Consider the following 20,071-nt stretch of genomic DNA (forward strand, 5'->3'; position numbering starts at 1 on the left):
TTTGGTCGCCATTCGATTATCATGAGGTTTGTAGAGGCCACTTGTTCATCATGTTGCCTACCCTGTGATTTCAAGTCGCCAACATCAGAAAAATTAAATGTCAATCTAAACGTCAACACTCGATAAGATGGTGGTTGTTTTCATGTGAGTTTGGTTTATTATATTAAAATGACGAGCTTAATTGACAAAATAGAGCTGCTAATCAAGAGGGAGAAGACTACACCAGAACGAAAGAAAAAAGAAGAAACTTCGAAATCCTCCAGTGAAATTCTTTCAGAGCTATTCAGTGCCTTCAACGCCGATCCTCCCAAAATCGATGAAGCTTCTCTGAAGAAATCAAAGAAAAGCAAAAAGAAACACAAGAAAGAGAAAAAGAAACGGAGTCGAAGCAGTAGCAGCAGCAATTCTGATGATAGCGACTACTCTCATAAGCACAAGAAACGGAAAAAGAGCAAATCGAAGAAAAAACGCGATAGATCGCGATCTAGCACCCCTAGTAAAAGCAATATACCGCCTAAAATTAAGGCTGATTTAGAGGCAATAAGAATAAAAAATGAGTCCGGCCGCACCATTTGTGATGATTTTCGTCACGAAATAAAACTTAAAACAGAACCTAAAGAAATACAACACCGTAGAGTTTCTATCAAAACAGAAGAGCCGCAAAACTACAGCGTCGACGTTTCAAACTTCGATGCTAGTCTCATTCCTATGCCAGATTCTCCTAAACATGAAGACTTACGTCAAAAGCTAGACAGTAAAAAACAAGAAGCCGAAGACAAGTCCAAGAGTAAAATTCAAATAAAAAATTTGAAGTTCAGTGCAGTCTTTGAGGAGACTGTAAAGAAAGCCGAGGAAGAAGCAAGGAAGAAAGCGGAGAAGTTTGAAGAAGGTGAATACACAGATTCGTCGAGCAGTAGTGACAAACCAGAAGTTCCCAATGCAGAATTCCCCAAATCCTCGGATCCTGGAGGTATACTTAAGAAGCAAGCTGCAGAGGAGTCTAAAGTGTAAGTGTTTTGAATTTAGTACAATTTATCCCAAGTAACATTAAATTTATCTAGTATCAGTTGAGGGAATATGGATTGTGCTGTAACGAGGCCAAGGTGGTGGCTCAAGATAGAAAGGCGTGGAAGGATCTTGTGGAGGCCCTGTGCACCTATGGGGTGCCTTAGGACATCGAACAAGTCCCAGGCCAATCTTTGCGGTTTTGAATTTGGAACTTCCTTTTATTTCTACGAATTTAATTTGTACTTGTCAGGGAGCGTACTTTTCATGCCGATGACATCAATTTGACGTCACGCTCCATATAGGGTGATCACAAATTGTTTTATTGTTAATTATTAATCATTAGTCATCAATCATTTTAAGTTATGAATTTCTTTGCATGGTAATGAATACAAGAAGGATGGTGTGATTTACGTTAGAGAAAAATTCTCTTTTCTACGTATTTATTGTAATGTGTTGTTATTAAATTTATTTATAAAAACAAATTAAATAATTTTATTCACGTTTCACATTTCAAGTAGGTATTATTTATGCCACATGTAAATGGACTACTGTATTTGAAGTAATTTGTATACAATTAAAATGATTGACGACTAATGATTAATAATTTACAATAAAACTATTTGGGATCACCCTATACGAAGCGTGACGTCAGATTAATGTCATCGGCATGAAAAGTACGCTCCCTGGTACTTGTACAAGTATGCTCACACTTAGGAGGATAAATCATTTTTTTTTTTAAATAAATTGTACACACAATTTTTTTTTAATAAATTATAAGCTAGTACTTGATTGATTGGTGGCCCCCAATATTCAAATATTTCCCTTTTATATTAACATTTGTTAGAATGTCAGGCTGAATTTTAGTACTGGCTACTATTCTGTTTTAGGTAGTTTTAGATTAACTATTTTTTTTTCTAACAGGTCAGATGAAGATAGGAGCCATTCTAAGAGGTCCAAAGAAAGCTCCCACAAGTCTTCAAGAAGGGACAAAAGCAGATCCAGGAGAAGGTAGGCAGTTTTTATATTAGGCTTATCTTCACTTCATTTTCATGGGCTCTCATGGGCTAAACCTTATACATACATTACTGACTTGGATTTACATATATTGAAATCTCAGATTTTCCTTTTTTTATTGAAATTTCTGATATTAATATTTCCATGGCTGTAGCATATCGACGGTGAAGTACTATGAACTCCCAACTACTTATACTGGGGACGCTATTGCACAACACCCTGCATTTTATGATTAAGCACTGAGACTTGGCACAGGTTGTTCCTTGGGTGGCCCTGAGTAGATAAAGATCGGGAGGCATTGAGAGCCCCCCTTAATTTAGGAGGGAAGAGGGGGGGAAGGCTGGCGCCGCCGCGCTTCCTTTGAAACCATATTTCTCTAAAACTATACAAAATAGGGCATGCGATATATCATTTTCGGATAAATGAAGGACGAGGAATTCATTTTTGGAACAAAAAAAATGTATTTTAGAACAAAAATACAAAATGAAATGGGAAAATCTGAAAACGAGATTTTTTTTTATACATATTATTGCACATTTTATGAAAACTGTAATGGTTTTTTCTAAATAAAAAATATTATTTAATAGCTACATTTATCTAGTTTTAGAAAATGTATAATTTGTTATAGAAATATATTATAGGACGAGTGATAAAAAATAATTTACATCGCCCGATAGGGTGATTTGAATGCTCATTTCAATAAGTTTTGTCAATGATTTCAGGTATAATCACTATTTTTAACACACGAAAGCCGTAATCATTGTAGTTTATGGCTATTTTAGTGATTAATGTACTTAAAATTAAAAAAAAAATACAAAATTTTTAAAAAATATTAAAAATGTGATATTTTTTTTTAACATTATCCTATTTTGTTCTTTCTACACAATATATATCTAAAAGCAATAAATATCAATAAAAAGCCACATTTATACAGTTTATAAAAATATATAGTTTGTTATATAAATATATTACGAAACGCGAGATAAAAAATAATGAAAATGAAAATTTTAATGTACATCTTACGTTGCATTATTCGATGAGGTGAGGTAAAGGTACTACCCGCTATGCAGTGGAGTTCGTCTAGTAATACAGAAATATACTTATTCTAATAACGTTTACACATGTAGGTATATCACGACCCAGTACAGAAAATTGTAAGTCCTATAATATAGTTTATTTTGATTGTAAAATAAAATTGCATGTGACTTATATTGCAAAAAAATGTCTTAATCACGTTCTTTTCTCCTAAAGCAGTTCTGCATGCATAGGCTTGAAGATTTTTTAGTTTACTAGCAGAATTTAGTTACTTCCTTTGGGCCTCCTTAAATCGGTTTTACCCATCCATAAAAGATAAAATAAAAATCGTCATATTCTTCCTTTCAGTATCAATGATAGTTAGTTATTGCGCAATAGTGCCATAAAAAATAAACTAGATTCGTATTAGCATTAAACATTAATGATTTTTGAACTAAGACATTGCTTTTGTACAAAGGAGAACCTCAAAAAATGGTCTGACTAGACGAAAACATGTGTATCGGGGCTAGTACTCAAGGCTCTCAAAAAGTGTAGGTATTTTGAGTTATTCAAATAAAACAACATGAATAGTCTGAATTTAATTATGTATATATCACAACATCCACTGCATAAGCACATCAGCTCCGAACATTTAATTTAAAAAGTATTTTTTTACGGTTGCACCTTACGCGGCACTGTTTTTTATTAGGGTTCCGTAGTCAACTAGGAACCCTTATAGTTTCGCCATGTCTGTCTGTCCGTCCGTCCGTCCGTCCGTCCGTCCGTCCGTCCGCGGATAATCTCAGTAACCGTAAGCACTAGAAAGCTGAAATTTGGTACCAATATGTATATCAATTACGCCAACAAAGTGCAAAAATAAAAAGTGGAAAAAAATGTTTCATTAGGGCACCCCCCCTACATGTAAAGTGGGGGCTGATATTTTTTTTTTCATTCCAACCCCAACGTGTGATATATCGTTGGATAGGTATTAAAAAATGAATAAGGGTTTACTAAGATCGTTTTTTGATAATATTAATATTTTTGGAAATAATCGCTCCTAAAGGAAAAAAAATTGCGTCCCCCCCCTCTAACTTTTGAACCATATGTTTAAAAAATATGAAAAAAATCACAAAAGTAGAACTTTATAAATACTTTCTAGGAAAATTGTTTTGAACTTGATAGGTTCAGTAGTTTTTGAGAAAAATACGGAAAACTACGGAACCCTACACTGAGCGTGGCCCGACACGCTCTTGGCCGGTTTTTACAGCTGCATCCGACAATTTCGAGGCATGTTTCTGCAGCAACAGGCAACGTTGCGGGCAAGTAGGCTCCCAAATCCCAATTGTTACAGACTTTCGTCCAGCCACAAGTAGAAAATAATGGCAAATTTTGAATTGGGTTTAGTTGACCCCATACATGGACACCTTGATATACCTATAACCCTTACAAAAATGGTGCAAGGCAGCTTTTGTCGGTGAAATGCTGTTAATTTGGCGGTCTTTTTTGGTTAATAACTATTTTCGGCACTCGTTAACCAAAGTACAGGACGCAGATCTGGAATAATAAATATGTCAAGTAAGAATTATCCATAAATTATGCAAATCATATAGATAACTACTATTTCACAAGATGTATGTATTAGGATCAGATGTATATATCTGACCTATCATATCAATCGATCATTTCATGTAATATAAATAGTTAAATTCAGACTATATAGGAGTATGTTGTTTAATTTGAAGTACTCTAAATAACTACACTTTTTGAGAGCTTTGAGTATCTTTACCTCACCTTATCGAATCATACAAGCTGACCCGTACCGTACATCAAGATCGCCCTGCCACGTCACTTTCATTATTTTTTATCTCGCGTTTCGTAATATATTTATGTAACAAACTATATATTTTTATAAACTGTATAAATGTGGCTTTTTATTGATATTTATTGATTTTAGATATATATTGTGTAGAAAGAACAAAATAGGATAATGTTAAAAAAAAATTATCACATTTTTAATATTTTTTAAAATTTTTGTATTTTTTTTTATTTTAAGTACATTAATCACTAAAATAGCCATAAACTACAATGATTACGGCTTTCGTGTGTTAAAAATAGTGATTATACCTGAAATCATTGACAAAACTTATTGAAATGAGCATTCAAATCACCCTATCGGGCGATGTAAATTATTTTTTATCACTCATCCTATAATATATTTCTATAACAAATTATACATTTTCTAAAACTAGATAAATGTAGCTATTAAATAATATTTTTTATTTAGAAAAAACCATTACAGTTTTCATAAAATGTGCAATAATATGTATAAAAAAAATCTCGTTTTCAGATTTTCCCATTTTGTATTTTTGTTCTAAAATACATTTTTTTTTGTTCCAAAAATGAATTCCTCGTCCTTCATTTATCCGAAAATGATATATTGCATGCCCTATTTTGTATAGTTTTAGAGAAATATGGTTTCAAAGGAAGCGCGGAGGCGCCAGCCTTCCCCCCCTCCTCCCTCCTAAATTAAGGGGGGCTCTCGATGCCTCCCGATCTTTATCTACTCAGGGCCACCCAATGAACAACTGTGCCAAGTCTCAGTGCTTAATCATAAAATGCAGGGTTCCCATACAAGACATAGCAATAGCGTCCCCAGTATTAGGTTTTCGTACTTAGTTAGGAGTTCATGGCAATTCGCCATCAATATAGCACAAGTTATGTTAAAGTTTTGCACCCATAGTGTAGATCACTGATGATAATCAATAAAAACAGGTTATATTGATTAATCATTAATCAGGTTTCCTCACAGTGATATTCACAGCAACAAATATTAATTACTCTGATAATACATTACATAAATTCAAAGAAAACAATTCAACACACATGTATACTTTATCAATTTTATTACATGACACAATATTTTTGTTTTAGCCCTTCATACACATATTGTCAACCAAAGATACCCAATATTACATAATTACAGAGAGTGAAAGTATTAATAAGTATGTACGGTCTCATATGTATATAAGTATGTATTTATCTATTTAAGTATGTATAATTGTATATCGTCACTTAGCACCCATAGTACAAGCTTTGCTTAGTTTGGAGCTAAGTTGATCTGTGTACGGTGTCCCCAATATTTATTTATATTTGACATTAAAATGTCCACAGGTCAGTCAGCAAGTCCCGCCGCTCGCGCTCTCGGTCCGCGTCCCGCCGCCGCCGCCGCTCGCGGTCCCGCGGCCACGAGCGGTCCCGCCGCCGCTCGCGGTCGCGGTCCCGGGACCGGGACCGCCACGAGCGGGACAGGCACCGGCCGAGGCATGTGTCGCCGAGACACAGGGGGAGGAGGTCCAGGTAATAATCATCATGTTTATCTATTATGTGGTAATAATAACTCCCCTGATATTCAAAAAGCTTTTGTTAAACAAAAAAAATGTATCAGAGCTATATTTTCACTTAAGCCACTTGACTCTTGTAAACCCATATTCGAACATCACAAACTTTTGTCTTTGCCTTCGTTATATATATACGAAACAGCTGTATTTGTGCACAGCAATCAAAATTATTTTAATAAAAACTATGAGGTTATAACCTACAACGACCGGATATCCAGACAAAAAGACCTATTGAGTGTACCTAAAGCCCGCTTGAAACAAACAATGCTTAGTCCATATTTTATGTGTGTAAAAATATATAATAAGCTTCCTATGAACATAAAAAATCTACATCTCAATCAGTTCAAAACTGCTCTGTATAACTGGTTATGCGATCACAATATTTATTCCATTAATGAATTTTTAAATCTTTAATGTAATTATTAATAATAATTATGCATGTTTGGCTAAAACTTGTAAATAGGCTAGGTCTTTGTATTTGGTGGACTGATTAACATCAATCCGCCAGAAATACATAAAATTTGCATGCTTGTTTAAGTAGAATATGGAGAACATGTCATTATATTATACCAACCCTATGTAACCCGTATTCCGCAAATAAATTCATTTCAAAATTCATTTCATTTCATTAAATGTAATACATTTTCCAAAAATAATAAATCGTACAAAAATATGGCTGTCAAAGTAAAGGCACATTTTCCTTATTAAACTAGAACCTTCAACTTCAAGCAAACTAGTAGCTGAACCTATTTCCTGACTTTTATACTCTTCTGCTTCTGTTTTAGTTATGTTGTCTACTTGAAAAAACCTAGACTTAGGGCCAGTTGCAACAACCACAACCACAGTTAACAGACTCGTCAAAGTCACGCAGAAGAACTTTATTGAAATTCACATGCAAAAGAATTTACGAACGCTAAATTCGGTGACAGGCGATTTGGTGCAACCGGCTTTTAGTCAAATTAACCATTTCACTGTCAAAACCTCTCAAGTCAAAAGGGTTACTGTTAGATTTCATAGTAAACAAAAACAATGCCTCAACATGTCATAATTTTCAGATCACCAACCGGGGTGAAGTTGGCAGACAGTGAGAAGAAGCGTCTTCTAGAAGTAGCGAGAAGGAACGCGATCAACATGCTCAAGAATGGCGCCGTACCTGCCGGCGCCGCCGCGTTACCACCACACACCAGGAACCAAGTCATGGCCGCCATACAATCCGGCGGTAAGTACAGAATACGATAGACTGTAGTAGTAAACTATGGAAAGAGGTGTCTTCTAGAAGTAGCAAGAAAGATCATCATCTTCATCAATCACCTTGCCGTGATAAAATCGGGCGGCCAGAATACCACACCTTTTTAAGATAGAATTTGTCAAAAGGAGTAGTATTCTAGAATTAGCGAGAACGATAAATATTGCTAAGTCTTAGTATCAACCTAAAATTCTTTGATTGTGTGCTGAATAGTCTAGTCTCTCTATTTAGTAATTCAGGAATATATCAAATTATATTACAAACATTCTTATTACAAAATTTTATTTTGTTGAACAGGTAAATCAGTGGACGAGCTAACAGACTTCTGCAAGCATTTATCAAAGAAAGAGGCGCTCGGAGAACTGTCTTCCGTCTCATCTCACGACGAAGACATGAGCGAGAATGAAGACACGCTCGCGTTCCATCATCCGTTCCTAGTCAAAGAGAAGGCTCCTATTGTTATGAATATTAGGGTGAGTCTCATGCACACGTAAATTAAAACACGCTTAAACTTTTTAAAGGGCCTGGCCGGACTGCCATGGTAAAATCGCCCCTGGCTAAATATGAAATATTGATATGCAAGATTATTCGTATTGTTACTACATGTACTACTACTGGATATTATGCCTCAAACTGTTTCCGTTTACGAAAAAAATTAAAAAAAAGAAATTTTGTTTTTTATTTTTTTCTTAAACGAACAATCCTGCATCATATATCATATCATATATCATAACATAACAATACGAATAATCCTGCATATAGACGGGGCAGGCCGGGGTGCAGGCAGACCAAAAAGGAGATGGCGGGACGACCTGGACGCATTCTACCCGAAATGGTGGGAAAATGCCAACAACAGGGTCGAGTGGAGAAAGCGAGGGGAGGCCTTTGCCCAGCAGTGGGACACAAAAGAGGCTAATTAAAAAAAAAAAAAAAAATCAATATTTCATATTTAGCCAGGGGCGATTTTACCATGGCAGTCCGGCCAGGCCCTTTACTCTGCTGTTACCTCAAGGTACCTAAGAGACTATACAAGTGCAACCTATATGGGAACTGGACGCAGACGACGTTGCAATTGGCATGCAGATCCCATACAAATTGTAGTAGCTTGTACTCTCTGTATAGGCCTTAAAGGCTTGACCAAACACACGGCGCGACGCAGCGTGGCGTCTGCGCCGCGTGATGCCGACGCGATCTGTTCAAACAGGGCGCGCGCGGATCACGCCGGCCTCTCGCTCTCAACACGCCCTCATCAATACGGCCACTGAAATGTCTGACACGATCTTGTTTGTAGGGCTATAAGAGTGTGTCAAATATTTTTAGACCTTCAAATAGTAACATATTATTGCAGATGACTGTACTATGTTGTTGTAGCCCTAAGGCACCCCAGAGGCACAGTACAAAAAGAGTACTATCGTACAGTATGGCCACTCCCGCTCCCCGCTAGAAGTGCCGCCCATCCCCTCTCGGTTACCTCACACTTACCGCCTGTCAAAAACGCGAGCAGTCGACCTTTCATATCTCACTCATACAAGCATGGTACGCGTTCACCTACATGAGCTTAGACTGTGTGCTAGGAACGCGCTTCTTTCATATATTTCATCGCCAGTGTCCGAGGTGTGCCAGAGATGCAAAGGGCTTCACCAGCTCGCATTACGGTTTCCTATCTTCAGCTATCTTCATAGCCTCGCTCCAGCTCAAACCGACCGCTTGAAGCTCATTTTCGACGGACCCCTATTATGTAGTTAATATTTCACTTGTTCATGCAGGGTGGAGCGCCCCTCCCTATCAAGACCAATCCGCTGCCGATAGCCAACAAGGAGGAGCTGCGGCTGCAGTTCCCCGTGTCCTCGGGGTCGCAGCACAGGGAAAAGGCTTCCGAATGGGTACCTGTCTCACCACCTAAGAAGGATATGGTAAGTTTCTTAGATCATAGAACTCCTAACAGTCATTTCATTTCATTTATTTATTGCTTTTGTGGGTTTACAATAGATCTTACAAATACCAAGTCCAGTAAATTGTAAGCATGATTCGTACAAATGGGGTTAATTATTTTAAACAAAGTTTTATGAAACTACAATGGACGGTATACTGTATTGTATGTTATCTTTTGATAAAATTAAAAAGTAACATGTGTAGTATTAGGTTTAATATCAGTGGAAAACTTTAGACATATAATATATGATATTCCACAACGAAAGGCGACTTCAATAGCGGTCTTCAGTCAGAGATCTTCAATAGAGATCTTCAATACTGATACGTGACGTACCCAACCGCCATAAGATACCTTTTACCGTGGAATATCACTTATAGTTTCTTTTTAATTAAGTATGTTGCTTTAGTCGACTGTGGGATATGGGTTAGATTGTGGCGTAGGCGAGAGGCTGGCAACCTGTCACTGCAATGTCACAATTTGGATTTCTTTTTTTTGCCAAGAGTTAAACTTAGTATGTTGCTTTTTAATCTATTTATAAACTTTTTATTTATTATTAATTTTTGCAAATTTTGTGCCACAGCAAGTTGCAAAACTGAACTCGAAAACAACGGCCTCCAAACCTGCTGCCATCGCTCCAGCGGAAACTACTGCCACTAAGTAAGCCAACTATTATATTTCCGTTTATTTAACCTAAAGTTTAAAAATAGACTAGACAAGCACATCACATCTACAACTCGGCTATGATTACTGTCACAATGATCACTGGATACAGGCTGTATCAGTTCTTTAACTGCCTGCCTGCTTATTAAATAATAAAAAATAATAAATAATAAATAAAGTTATCCTAAATCAGACACGTTGATTCCCAACAAGTTTCAGATTTTTATGTTTTTGGTCCTCAAACATTACAAAAAAATTCTGTACAATAAAAAAATATCTAAATTACGATACAAGTGCGAAAAAGAAGAAGTTCGAAAGAAGGAAAAGAAGACGTGTATCGTACGACGTTTTCCAGAACAGATGGCCCTCCGAAGTCTCGACCTGACATATTATAATGAACCACTTCTCGCACTAGTGCGTAAAAAAAATACCATCTGTACTGATGCGCGATCTACAGTGCGCCACCAGTGTGGGAATCGACATGATAACACCCAGTATGTTTAGTCTCCACACTGGTGCTCCACCATCCAATATTTTTTATTGGGTCAAACATTCAGGGGAGGGAGGGAAGCAAAAATACAGTGTGATATGTCTGACATGGGGCAGGGCGAGGCTCAAAAAGTATTTTTTTAGACCGTTTTGTGTTGCACAATACACGATGTAATAGTACATTACGATACACGTGCGGAAAAGAGGAAGTTTCAAACGAGTAGCGATAAATTAAAACATGACTTGTTTGGAGTCTTTTAAATCGACGCGAGTTACGAATTTCCTTTTCACACGTGTATCGTACGACGTTTTTCAGTACAGAAGATGGCCTTCCGAACTTTCGACCTGACAAGAATTAAATGAACCAATTGTCGCACTAGTGTGTAAAAAAGCACCATCTGTACCTACTAAAAATAATGTTAAAGGGTGGTCTTTTTTAGATTGGTATCCTATAAAGGTTATCGTGTGGGTGTTCTAACCCCCTTATTCATAAACGTTCACTAAAGTTATCAAGCCGATAATAGTTATTTGTTATACAAGAGTGCAAATGTAGTCGTGACTCACGTTACTTTTACGTGGATTCACCCAGTGTAATTAACGGTGATTGGGGATATGGTGGTCACTCTGGCCCTAACACAAGTGTGTTGTGTACAGAGCGGCGCCGCTCGCGCTGCCGGCGCCGCCCACGCCCGCGCCCGCGCCCGTGCCCGCGCCCGCGCCCGCGACGCCCGTGGTGGCGCCACCGCCTTACATGAAGGGCTTCACCACCGGCACGCGTGAGTATACCTACTGCCTGTTATGTTTGAAAGTTTACGTAATAAGCTGGCAGATGTCGTTGTACGCGACGCGGTGAATTCTACATAGCGCTTATTTATTTGGCTATCAGGTCACACTGAAAATGCCCGGGATCACTTAATAATTATACTTACATGATCATTTAATTTAAGACCTGTCTCCTCCTTGGTCGTTCCAAAACTAGCTTTTAGGCGCACTTGCACCAACCACTTAACTCAGGGTTAGTGGGCTGTCAGCTGCCGAATTCCTTTTAAATTAGGCGTTAGCCCTCCATTTTCGTTGGTGCAAATGGCCCTTAGCGTCGAATATAATTCTCATGTTCTATATTTTTAACGGGGTCAATCGAAACAACATTGTGATTTCTTTCTCATATCCTTTTTTTTTAGCTCTTTTGCATAAATCGAAACAAAATTTTAATGTGCATTTTAGACCTAAATTGTAATGTTTACTATTTTGTAACTTATTTTTTCAAATTTACACTTTTTTACCAATTCAGAACTAGCTTCAGTTCCTACTGCACCGGCATTGCCAGCGCCCGGACCCCAAGCCTATCCACCAGGAATTGAACCTCCGAAAGTTATTGTAAGTATGACCGTAAACTGCCAGTTCCAAATAAAAAAACTGTTTTTTTAAATCACAATTAGTATGGTAATTTCATAATTTCACTTTTTTAAATGTGAGCCTCCAAACAAAAACATTTAAAAAAACTAACAATAAAATGACAGCCAAGTTATACTCGTATACCTGCCTTAAATAACTCAAATAACAAAAAAGACAGACTGAGTCAAACAGACAAGCTAAAGCTTTCAAAGACTTAAAAAAAATACTAAAAAAAGTGATTCAGTATTTAATGTACCTATTGTTTTAGGATGTCGCGTCGATCGTCTCACAGAAGCTGCTAATGATAAGAAAAGAGCAAGAACAGAACGAGTTGTCTACCACACGTGGCGTAAGTACAGCTCTTATTTTATTTTCTTGCAACAATCTGTAACAATCAAACACCTAGCATTTATAAGCAACACTATGCTATTGCTGTAGAATTGTTTGTAGTTTTTGTAGGTTTATAATTATATTAAGTCATACTTGATACAATGGGATAAGGGCAAGAGAATGATGATGATACGATGATCAAAGGTTAATAAAATAAACATCGCGTAAAAAAACTAGAACTTAAACCATATTTTGATTTCGTGATCAATTAATTATTTCAACACTAATTTTATAGTTATATGTTTTTTTTTCTTATGTAAAAGGTATATGCGTAAACAGTTAAGGTTTTCATAAAGCACCAATGCAAAATGTATTTCTATGTCTACTGCCACGAAAATGAAGTTCATTCATATAAACAATTAAAAAAGTAAAATACCTCTTACTAAAGAAGAACTAGTTTTTGTTTGTTTTTAGTTTTTAACGCTATTTCGTTTGCAATTTTTTGTTTAATAATTGAAACATTCCGCGACTTGAACAGTCGTCTCTCCACCAGTTCGGGTGGTCGAGCAAGGCGGGCCAGTTCACCGGATCCACGGGCGCGCAGATCCTCACTCCCAAGGAACTCGCCAGCGGCACGAAAGCCTGGGCCTCAAGAAAAACGACTAGTACCGTCCAATATTTTAATCATCTTATCCCACCGCACTTTCCAGGTTTAACCTTCACAAATGTTCGACAATGGAGGAACTTTTTTGGTTTATATTTGTACCGACAGACCGACAGTTTATCCCTGTCTTTCTCTAATTAACTACAGTTGGAATAAGACAGATAGTCTCTTTGGCGGTGATATCTACTGACACGGAGGCGCTTTTGTGCTAAGCCTGATTCGCTAAGCCTTACCAAATAAAAATTAAGTATCTGATCATCGAGAAGCAATAGATAGTTAATCAAACGAACAACATAAATATATACAAGTAGAACCTTTTTATTTAAATAGTATTTGTACCTACATAATGTTTAATATATATCATTATTAGTACCGTTTCTAAAGTTTATATTTTAAAATAATACATTTTAAGGTTCCCTAATTGTGTTAAGAACATTTGTGGGGATTAAACATTTTACATCAGTCAGCATTTTGTTTTAAAGTGTCAAACAAAACCTGGCTAAAAGAGCTATATTTCATATACATATCCTAAATAATCCATTAAAAATTGTAATAAATAAATACTTAAAATGTGTAAGAATATGTATAAGTGTATAACGGTTTTGTTTGAAACTTTAAGCCTGAGGACTAATCTTCTTTCAGTTCCGCCGCCGTCGCCGCCCGCTGCTGTGGTCAGAACTTATAATACGAGTGTATTATTCCTTCCGACCAAATTGTTTACATGATGGTTGCAATAACATGCTCTAATATTTTATTTCGGAGTACTATTGAGAATCGACAAATTCCATTTCAGTGAGGCATTTAGACCCATTAGTTGTCTATTTATCGTGATATAGCCAAGTAATAAATGTTTTGATGCCCATAGACTAATCATTATTGTATTAAAATTATAAATATGATAATCTAAGTCCTTGGTTACATGAAACTTTTCTAATTTGCAAATTAAATCCCCCAACAACAAACATATTTGACGCCTTCTAGTCTAGGTTGGTCGTCCTGACTGACATTCAGATTTAGAAATCGCTTCTATCTGCATACGACATCTATCCTAACTGACAATGATCATACAACTGTTTGCTCCTATCGAGAGTGAACCCTTAGTTGACCTTAAATCAAAACCTTTCTTGAAATGTTTTTGCAACCATCACCTTTGAATTGCATTTTTTCGTCATGTGTAAAGAGAGAACTGATTAGTTCGCTCCTTACACTATAATCCTGGGTCCAACGCAATGATAGTTCTTATGCCATTACCAATGGCATGCTTACTATCATTGCCAGTATTTTGCAAACAAATATTCAGTTTTCCCCCACTGCTAAGACTGACACTAACGTTGTCCTATTTTCTAATTTTTTACTTTATTTCTACTTTTGAGTATATATGTATATACTTATTTTGGATTATTTTATAGAATTAGTTATTTTTTACGTGTCGCGTATATATTTCTTTGTGTATCGAGGTTCTGATGCTTCAAAAATAGAAATGTAAGTAAGGGCCTTGGCACACGAGCGTTTCGCGTCATCAACTTCGCCGTTTCGCTGCCATTTTGCCAACAAGAGACGCTTGGGTGTCAATGCTCTTATTTCTATTTATTTCGAGAGCCTTAGAATGTTTTTCTGTATGACTGGGACGATTTTTTAAAGTTACAATTTATAATTTTAATTAATGGTATTCGTGGACTGTAACCCGAGTGAAATCATTATACTCGTATTAATAAAGTCAGTATCTGTAAATTTTGCTGTTTGTAGTTCTTTGTACAAAAAAGGATTCCGTATATTTATTATTTATACATTTTATAATCTTGGACGATTTACACATAATATAATACTCATCACGCACATAATTTCTCACGCATTTATTAGTTGCCATATAAATAGCTAAACGTAAACATACGTTAGAAGTCAGTCTTGAAAATTTGAGCCGATTTTTCAATGAGCTTTGAAAATGAGTTGATTGCATAATTTGATTGTTACTAAGCAATATTTTCATTTTAGCAAAATATTGCAAGTAACTGAACTATCTAAATTTATGTGATCACTATCGCAAGCATAGACTCATTTTCTGAAAAGTTTGTAACATGTAATAAAAGCGGAAGAAAGCGACGTCGCTTATTTTACAAATTACAATCTTTCGTAAAATTGGATACTAATCTTGCCGATATTCGTTACTAGAGTTTGGCATATTTGGCTCATTAGAAAAATGTGGCTAAAATGGGGAATCCGCGAATATTTGTTGCAGCTTTTAAGTGATAAGGAGAACCGCGCACTGCGTTAGCGAGCGAGCGAGCAATAGGTGCGACACACCAGGTAAGTTTCCTACACAGGGGAAACTGGAAAATTAATGTGGTTCTGTATTTACATCAAATTGACTCACTTTTTTATAGAACTGTCTTATAACCTACCATTATTTTATGAACTGTGTCGAATATAATTTATTTAAATTTGTAATTACATGGTTGGTATGTGTGATAAGTACGAGAGTTGTGTTTTAGAAAGCATTCTTTATTGTACTTGTAATAGAGTCTGGCTAATGAAAGTTGAACCCAGTATTTTTTTAAAACAGCAACTCTGGATGTCATATCATCGATTGTCAGTGTGACTGTCACTTTAACGAATTTTAGTAAAAGTTAACAGCGAAATCTATAAATAATAATGAATAACACCATAAAAATTAGTAAAGTAAGTGCTGTAAATAAATTAGAAATAATAAAAAAGAAACTATGTTATTAATGTGTTGCCAGCTCAATTTTTTTTGAAATTGCCACGTTTTTTCGGGATCAACTTTCATTAGCCAGACTCTATGCATTATTTGTATCCTTCCGAAGATTTGAAATTTTCAACTAACATGGATTTTTAAGTTTCTCGAACGCAACTGTCATACCATTATACCTACAGAGAGTACAATAGGATTTATGGCTAACATAAAACGTTTACCTCATGAGATTATCTACATTGAATCAACCGTTAAATGCGGCAGTTGCTCCAATGTACTTGGGTGCATTGGAACGTTGGCGTTTGAAGCTAAAACAAAATATTAAATTGTACGAACCTGTCTGATAAACGCCTCTTATTTTTTTAAACTAACATATTGATAACATTTAGGATCAACTCATGAGGGCAGCGCCAGTAGGAGGGGGTATGGGCATGCACCTCCTCCAGAAAATGGGTTGGACCCCGGGCCAAGGGCTCGGGAAAGAAGGCACGGGGACCCTCCAACCGTTACTGTTAGAAGTCAAACTGGACACAAGAGGTCTGCAGGCTAAAGAAGAGGTCAATACGAGGAACAACAAAGGAGTAAGTAACGTTTTACGTTTAAGCATGTTTAATGTAAGCCTTTGGGTATTAGATGGCATACAAACTTGGTTTTAATTTTTTTACTTGTCAACAATTCGGGTCTATTTGTAACTTATAAAAATTAAAAATTGAGACTTATATTCTGATGTCAAACTAAGCTAAATGAATTCGTCGAAATATTTTAGTGACGTTGATGAGTCTTTGACAAGAACCCCACAAACTCCAAAGTCGTTTCGATACCTATGACAAGTTTTAAATATAATTATTTATTTATTTAAGAGACTTATATTCTGATGTCTTAAACTAAGCTAAATGAATTCGTCGAAATATTTTAGTGACGTTGATGAGTCTTTGACAAGAACCCCACAAACTCCAAATTGTCGTTTCGAACCTATGACCAGATGGTGGTCACCAGTACCAATGAACCATATTTCGTATTTGGGCTCATTTTCGGCTCAACAAGACCTTTGAAAGAGGTGGTACTCAGGGTCTGATGATGAGACTTATATTCACTACCGACTGCGCCAGACCGGTCGTTAAATGGTTTAGTTACATGGATCACTGGTACTGGTGACCACCATCTGGCTCCATCCTCAGACCCTGAGTACCACCTCTTGTCAAAGGTCTTATTGAGACGATCCCAATGAGCCTAAAGACGATGTGGTTTAGTCATATGGTTCATTGGTACTGGTAACCACCATCTGGGTCCATCATCAGACCCTGAGTACCACCTCTTGTCGAAGGTGATGTCAAACTAAGCTAAAGACGAACCCAACGAGCCTGAATTCGTCGAGAATATTTTAGTGACGTTGTTTATGAGTCTTTGACAAGAACCCTTATCACAATTGTAATTTTCTCCAAAACGTCGTTTCGATACAAATTCTATGACAAAACAAGTTTTAAATATAATTATTTATTTATTTAAACTTTATTTATAACGACAAATGGATAACAGTAAAAAATGTACAAGATTTTCGGAGAAATGATCGAACTTAATGCCAGAAGGCATTCTCTACCAAATCTGTGCTAACCTTCGGAAAAAAAATCATTACTAATTGGGCCAAACAGAGATCTATAAGAGCTTAATAGGTGCAGGAAATGTCGCAATGACGAGAAATGGAATACCTACTAAATAACCATAAATGATTATATATATCGTACAGCTTACTATTATATATATTAAAAAAATATACATACTTAAAATAATATAGATACCTACTTACAAATACACATAAATATACATACGTAACATTATATATATAAATAATTGCTTATATTTATTATTGAATCTTGTAAGTTCATCTTTAGCAACTAATGTTAAATTCACGTTCTAATATCTAATTCTCAAACTTCACGTGCTCGTGCCTCTTTCGTGCTTAGCGCTTTTCAAATATACTGAATATCATGCTATATTAGTCCATAATCTTACTCTCATACAGTGTATATGCGGCTATAAATTTAACTAATTTTTTAGATGAAAGTCCAACGCCAGCCGCGGAGAGGCGGCGCAGCGCCTGCGTTAGTAGCAGGGGGAAAACATCCTGTATCTTTACTCGGAGAGTACTGTTCTAAACAGAAACTGGGCCCGCCCGAATATAACCTGTGCTTCGAATGTGGACCTGATCATAAGAAAAACTTCTTGTTTAAGGTAAGGCTCAGATTTATAAATAGACCACGAGTACGAGTACTACGACAAACACATTATTGTAGCCATAAATTTAACACCAAAGTGGTTAAATAAACATGAAGAGCAATGAAACTGAGCCTGAACTCCGTCGATATACAACGTGCGGTTTCTGGCGGTATGGCGACTTGTAAAACATTCATACTAACTAATCGACACGAGTTTCATTAGTCGTTATACCTCCACCACACTCTGTATATTGACCGAGTCATTGAGTTTAACGTTGTTGTATGTCGAGTTATGATTTTCACTAATCGTTGTACGTCGAGTTCTGAGTTTCACAAGTCGTTGTACGTCGAGTTGTGAGTTTCACAAGTCATTCTACGTAGAGTTTATGAGTTTTACTAGTCGTACTAAAGAAGAGGGGTCATCTCACGCTGCTTAACCGACTTATAGACTTGAGTTTCACTACTGTTATCAACCAATGAAACTGAACTTTAAAAATATTGTCTGTTCTCTACTAATGCGTGATCGTGCCTCGTTTGTTAGCTCATTTCGTAGTAAGTCATTCTATACGATTCAGGCTATAGGGTGAGGTCACTACGATTCTCACTTCGTTCAAAATTCTTCAGTAGATATTCTACGATTTTTTTCTTTTACATTTGTCTTTAATATTATGTTCTGTCGTCAGGTAAGAGTAGCAGGAGTGGAATATCAGCCGGCGGTGGCGAGTGCCAACAAAAAACAGGCCAAAGCAGATGCCGCACAGTTAGCGCTACAGAAACTAGGCATCGTCACCCCTTAGCACTGCCAAGCCATAGACTGTATGGAAACTACTGTCACAGATAGCGTAAGGAGTAGATAACGAACCCTGGCTGGATACAATATCCGAAGGAGTTTTAGTTATTAAAACACATCGGTAACTCGTGGCATTTAGGTGGCACTCGACAGAATAGTGATGTGACAAGTTTTCTAGGTGTTTTATCAGAAAAGTTAAAATAATAAATAATTATTCCCTATATGAAGGGGCTTTATTAAATAAAATAAAAAATATTCGAAATATCCGTTTAGTCGATTTTCATGTATTCGAATTATCTGGATACAAAATTGGGCGGATAATTACAAGCCCTACTACATTAAGAGAGCATTCAGAACTTCAATTCAGAGCTTTTTTACCATTACGTCAGTGGAGGTTGAAAGTGTTGAAACAAATCGTTTTCTTAAACACAAAGTGGTTTATCTCAATTTGAAGACGTAGGCAGACTTGTGAACATTTAGAACAATTTAATTATTTATGACGAATGTCATAATATATTAAATGATTAACATTCCTTATGGACTTCCGGTTGGGACGCCATCATAGCGGTTTCGTGTCGTGAATAATTTATTTTTCTTTTACTCATTAATGTTGTTTAAAGTGTAATATTGATAGCGTATTATGCAGTAAACTAATGGTGTAGTGAGAAGCTGATGAAGAATTGTTCTCGAAACGCGTTTAGCCTCTTTTTTGTCGTAAACGGCCGGTAGTCCACGTGCTCTTGTAAAATCTAGCTATCAATTTACAAGTGCTAAGTCACCGTACAATGTCGTACTTACCGTACAAAAATTACTAATATTAGCTCATATCACCTTGACACTGGCGAAATAGTCCCAATGGACTGAAGCCATTTAATTTTAAAAACTGAACTGAACATTCCTTATTTTTAACCCCCGACGCAAAAACGACAGGGTGTTATAAGTTTGACGTGTCTGTCTCTGCTGTTTGTCTGTCTGTGGCATCGTAGCTCCCGAACGGATGAACCGATTTCGATTTAGTTTTTTTTGTTTGAAAGCTAAGTTAGTCGGGAGTGTTCTTAGCCATATTTCATGAAAATCGGTCCACTATGTCGCGGTCAGGGGTTTTTTCAAAAATTTTAATTTTGTTGTTAGGTTATAATTGGCTTTTTTTCCCGACTCGTACATACAGGAAAAACATTGTCACATCTCTCGTTTGTTAACAACTGTC

At 36.5% G+C, this 20,071-nt stretch overlaps 1 protein-coding gene across 1 annotated transcript; it reads left to right on the forward strand.

Moving 5' to 3' along the window:
• The first annotated feature begins 130 nt into the window (after positions 1–130).
• On the forward strand, positions 131–19,527 carry LOC125229836 (protein Son). The gene is made up of 15 exons (XM_048134778.1): positions 131–1,007; positions 1,930–2,016; positions 6,208–6,393; positions 7,490–7,653; positions 7,978–8,153; positions 9,447–9,593; positions 10,194–10,270; positions 11,417–11,538; positions 12,054–12,139; positions 12,426–12,506; positions 13,026–13,152; positions 13,794–13,822; positions 16,251–16,442; positions 17,917–18,090; positions 18,758–19,527. The coding sequence occupies exons 1-15, from the start codon at positions 169–171 to the stop codon at positions 18,869–18,871; spliced, it is 2,601 nt and encodes an 866-aa protein (XP_047990735.1). The 5' UTR covers positions 131–168; the 3' UTR covers positions 18,872–19,527.
• The last annotated feature ends 544 nt before the right edge of the window (positions 19,528–20,071 follow it).

The sequence above is a fragment of the Leguminivora glycinivorella genome, chromosome 9 (assembly GCF_023078275.1).
Source record: "Leguminivora glycinivorella isolate SPB_JAAS2020 chromosome 9, LegGlyc_1.1, whole genome shotgun sequence".
NCBI lineage: Eukaryota > Metazoa > Arthropoda > Insecta > Lepidoptera > Tortricidae > Leguminivora > Leguminivora glycinivorella.

Excerpts from the sequence above, each read along its gene's own strand:
- LOC125229836 (XM_048134778.1), top strand. The coding sequence starts at position 169 with ATGACGAGCTTAATTGACAAAATAGAGCTGCTAATCAAGAGGGAGAAG. Across the intron at positions 1,008-1,929 it reads GCTGCAGAGGAGTCTAAAGT|GTCAGATGAAGATAGGAGCC; the intron begins GTAAGTGTTTTG and ends TTTTTCTAACAG. Across the intron at positions 7,654-7,977 it reads GGCCGCCATACAATCCGGCG|GTAAATCAGTGGACGAGCTA; the intron begins GTAAGTACAGAA and ends TTTGTTGAACAG.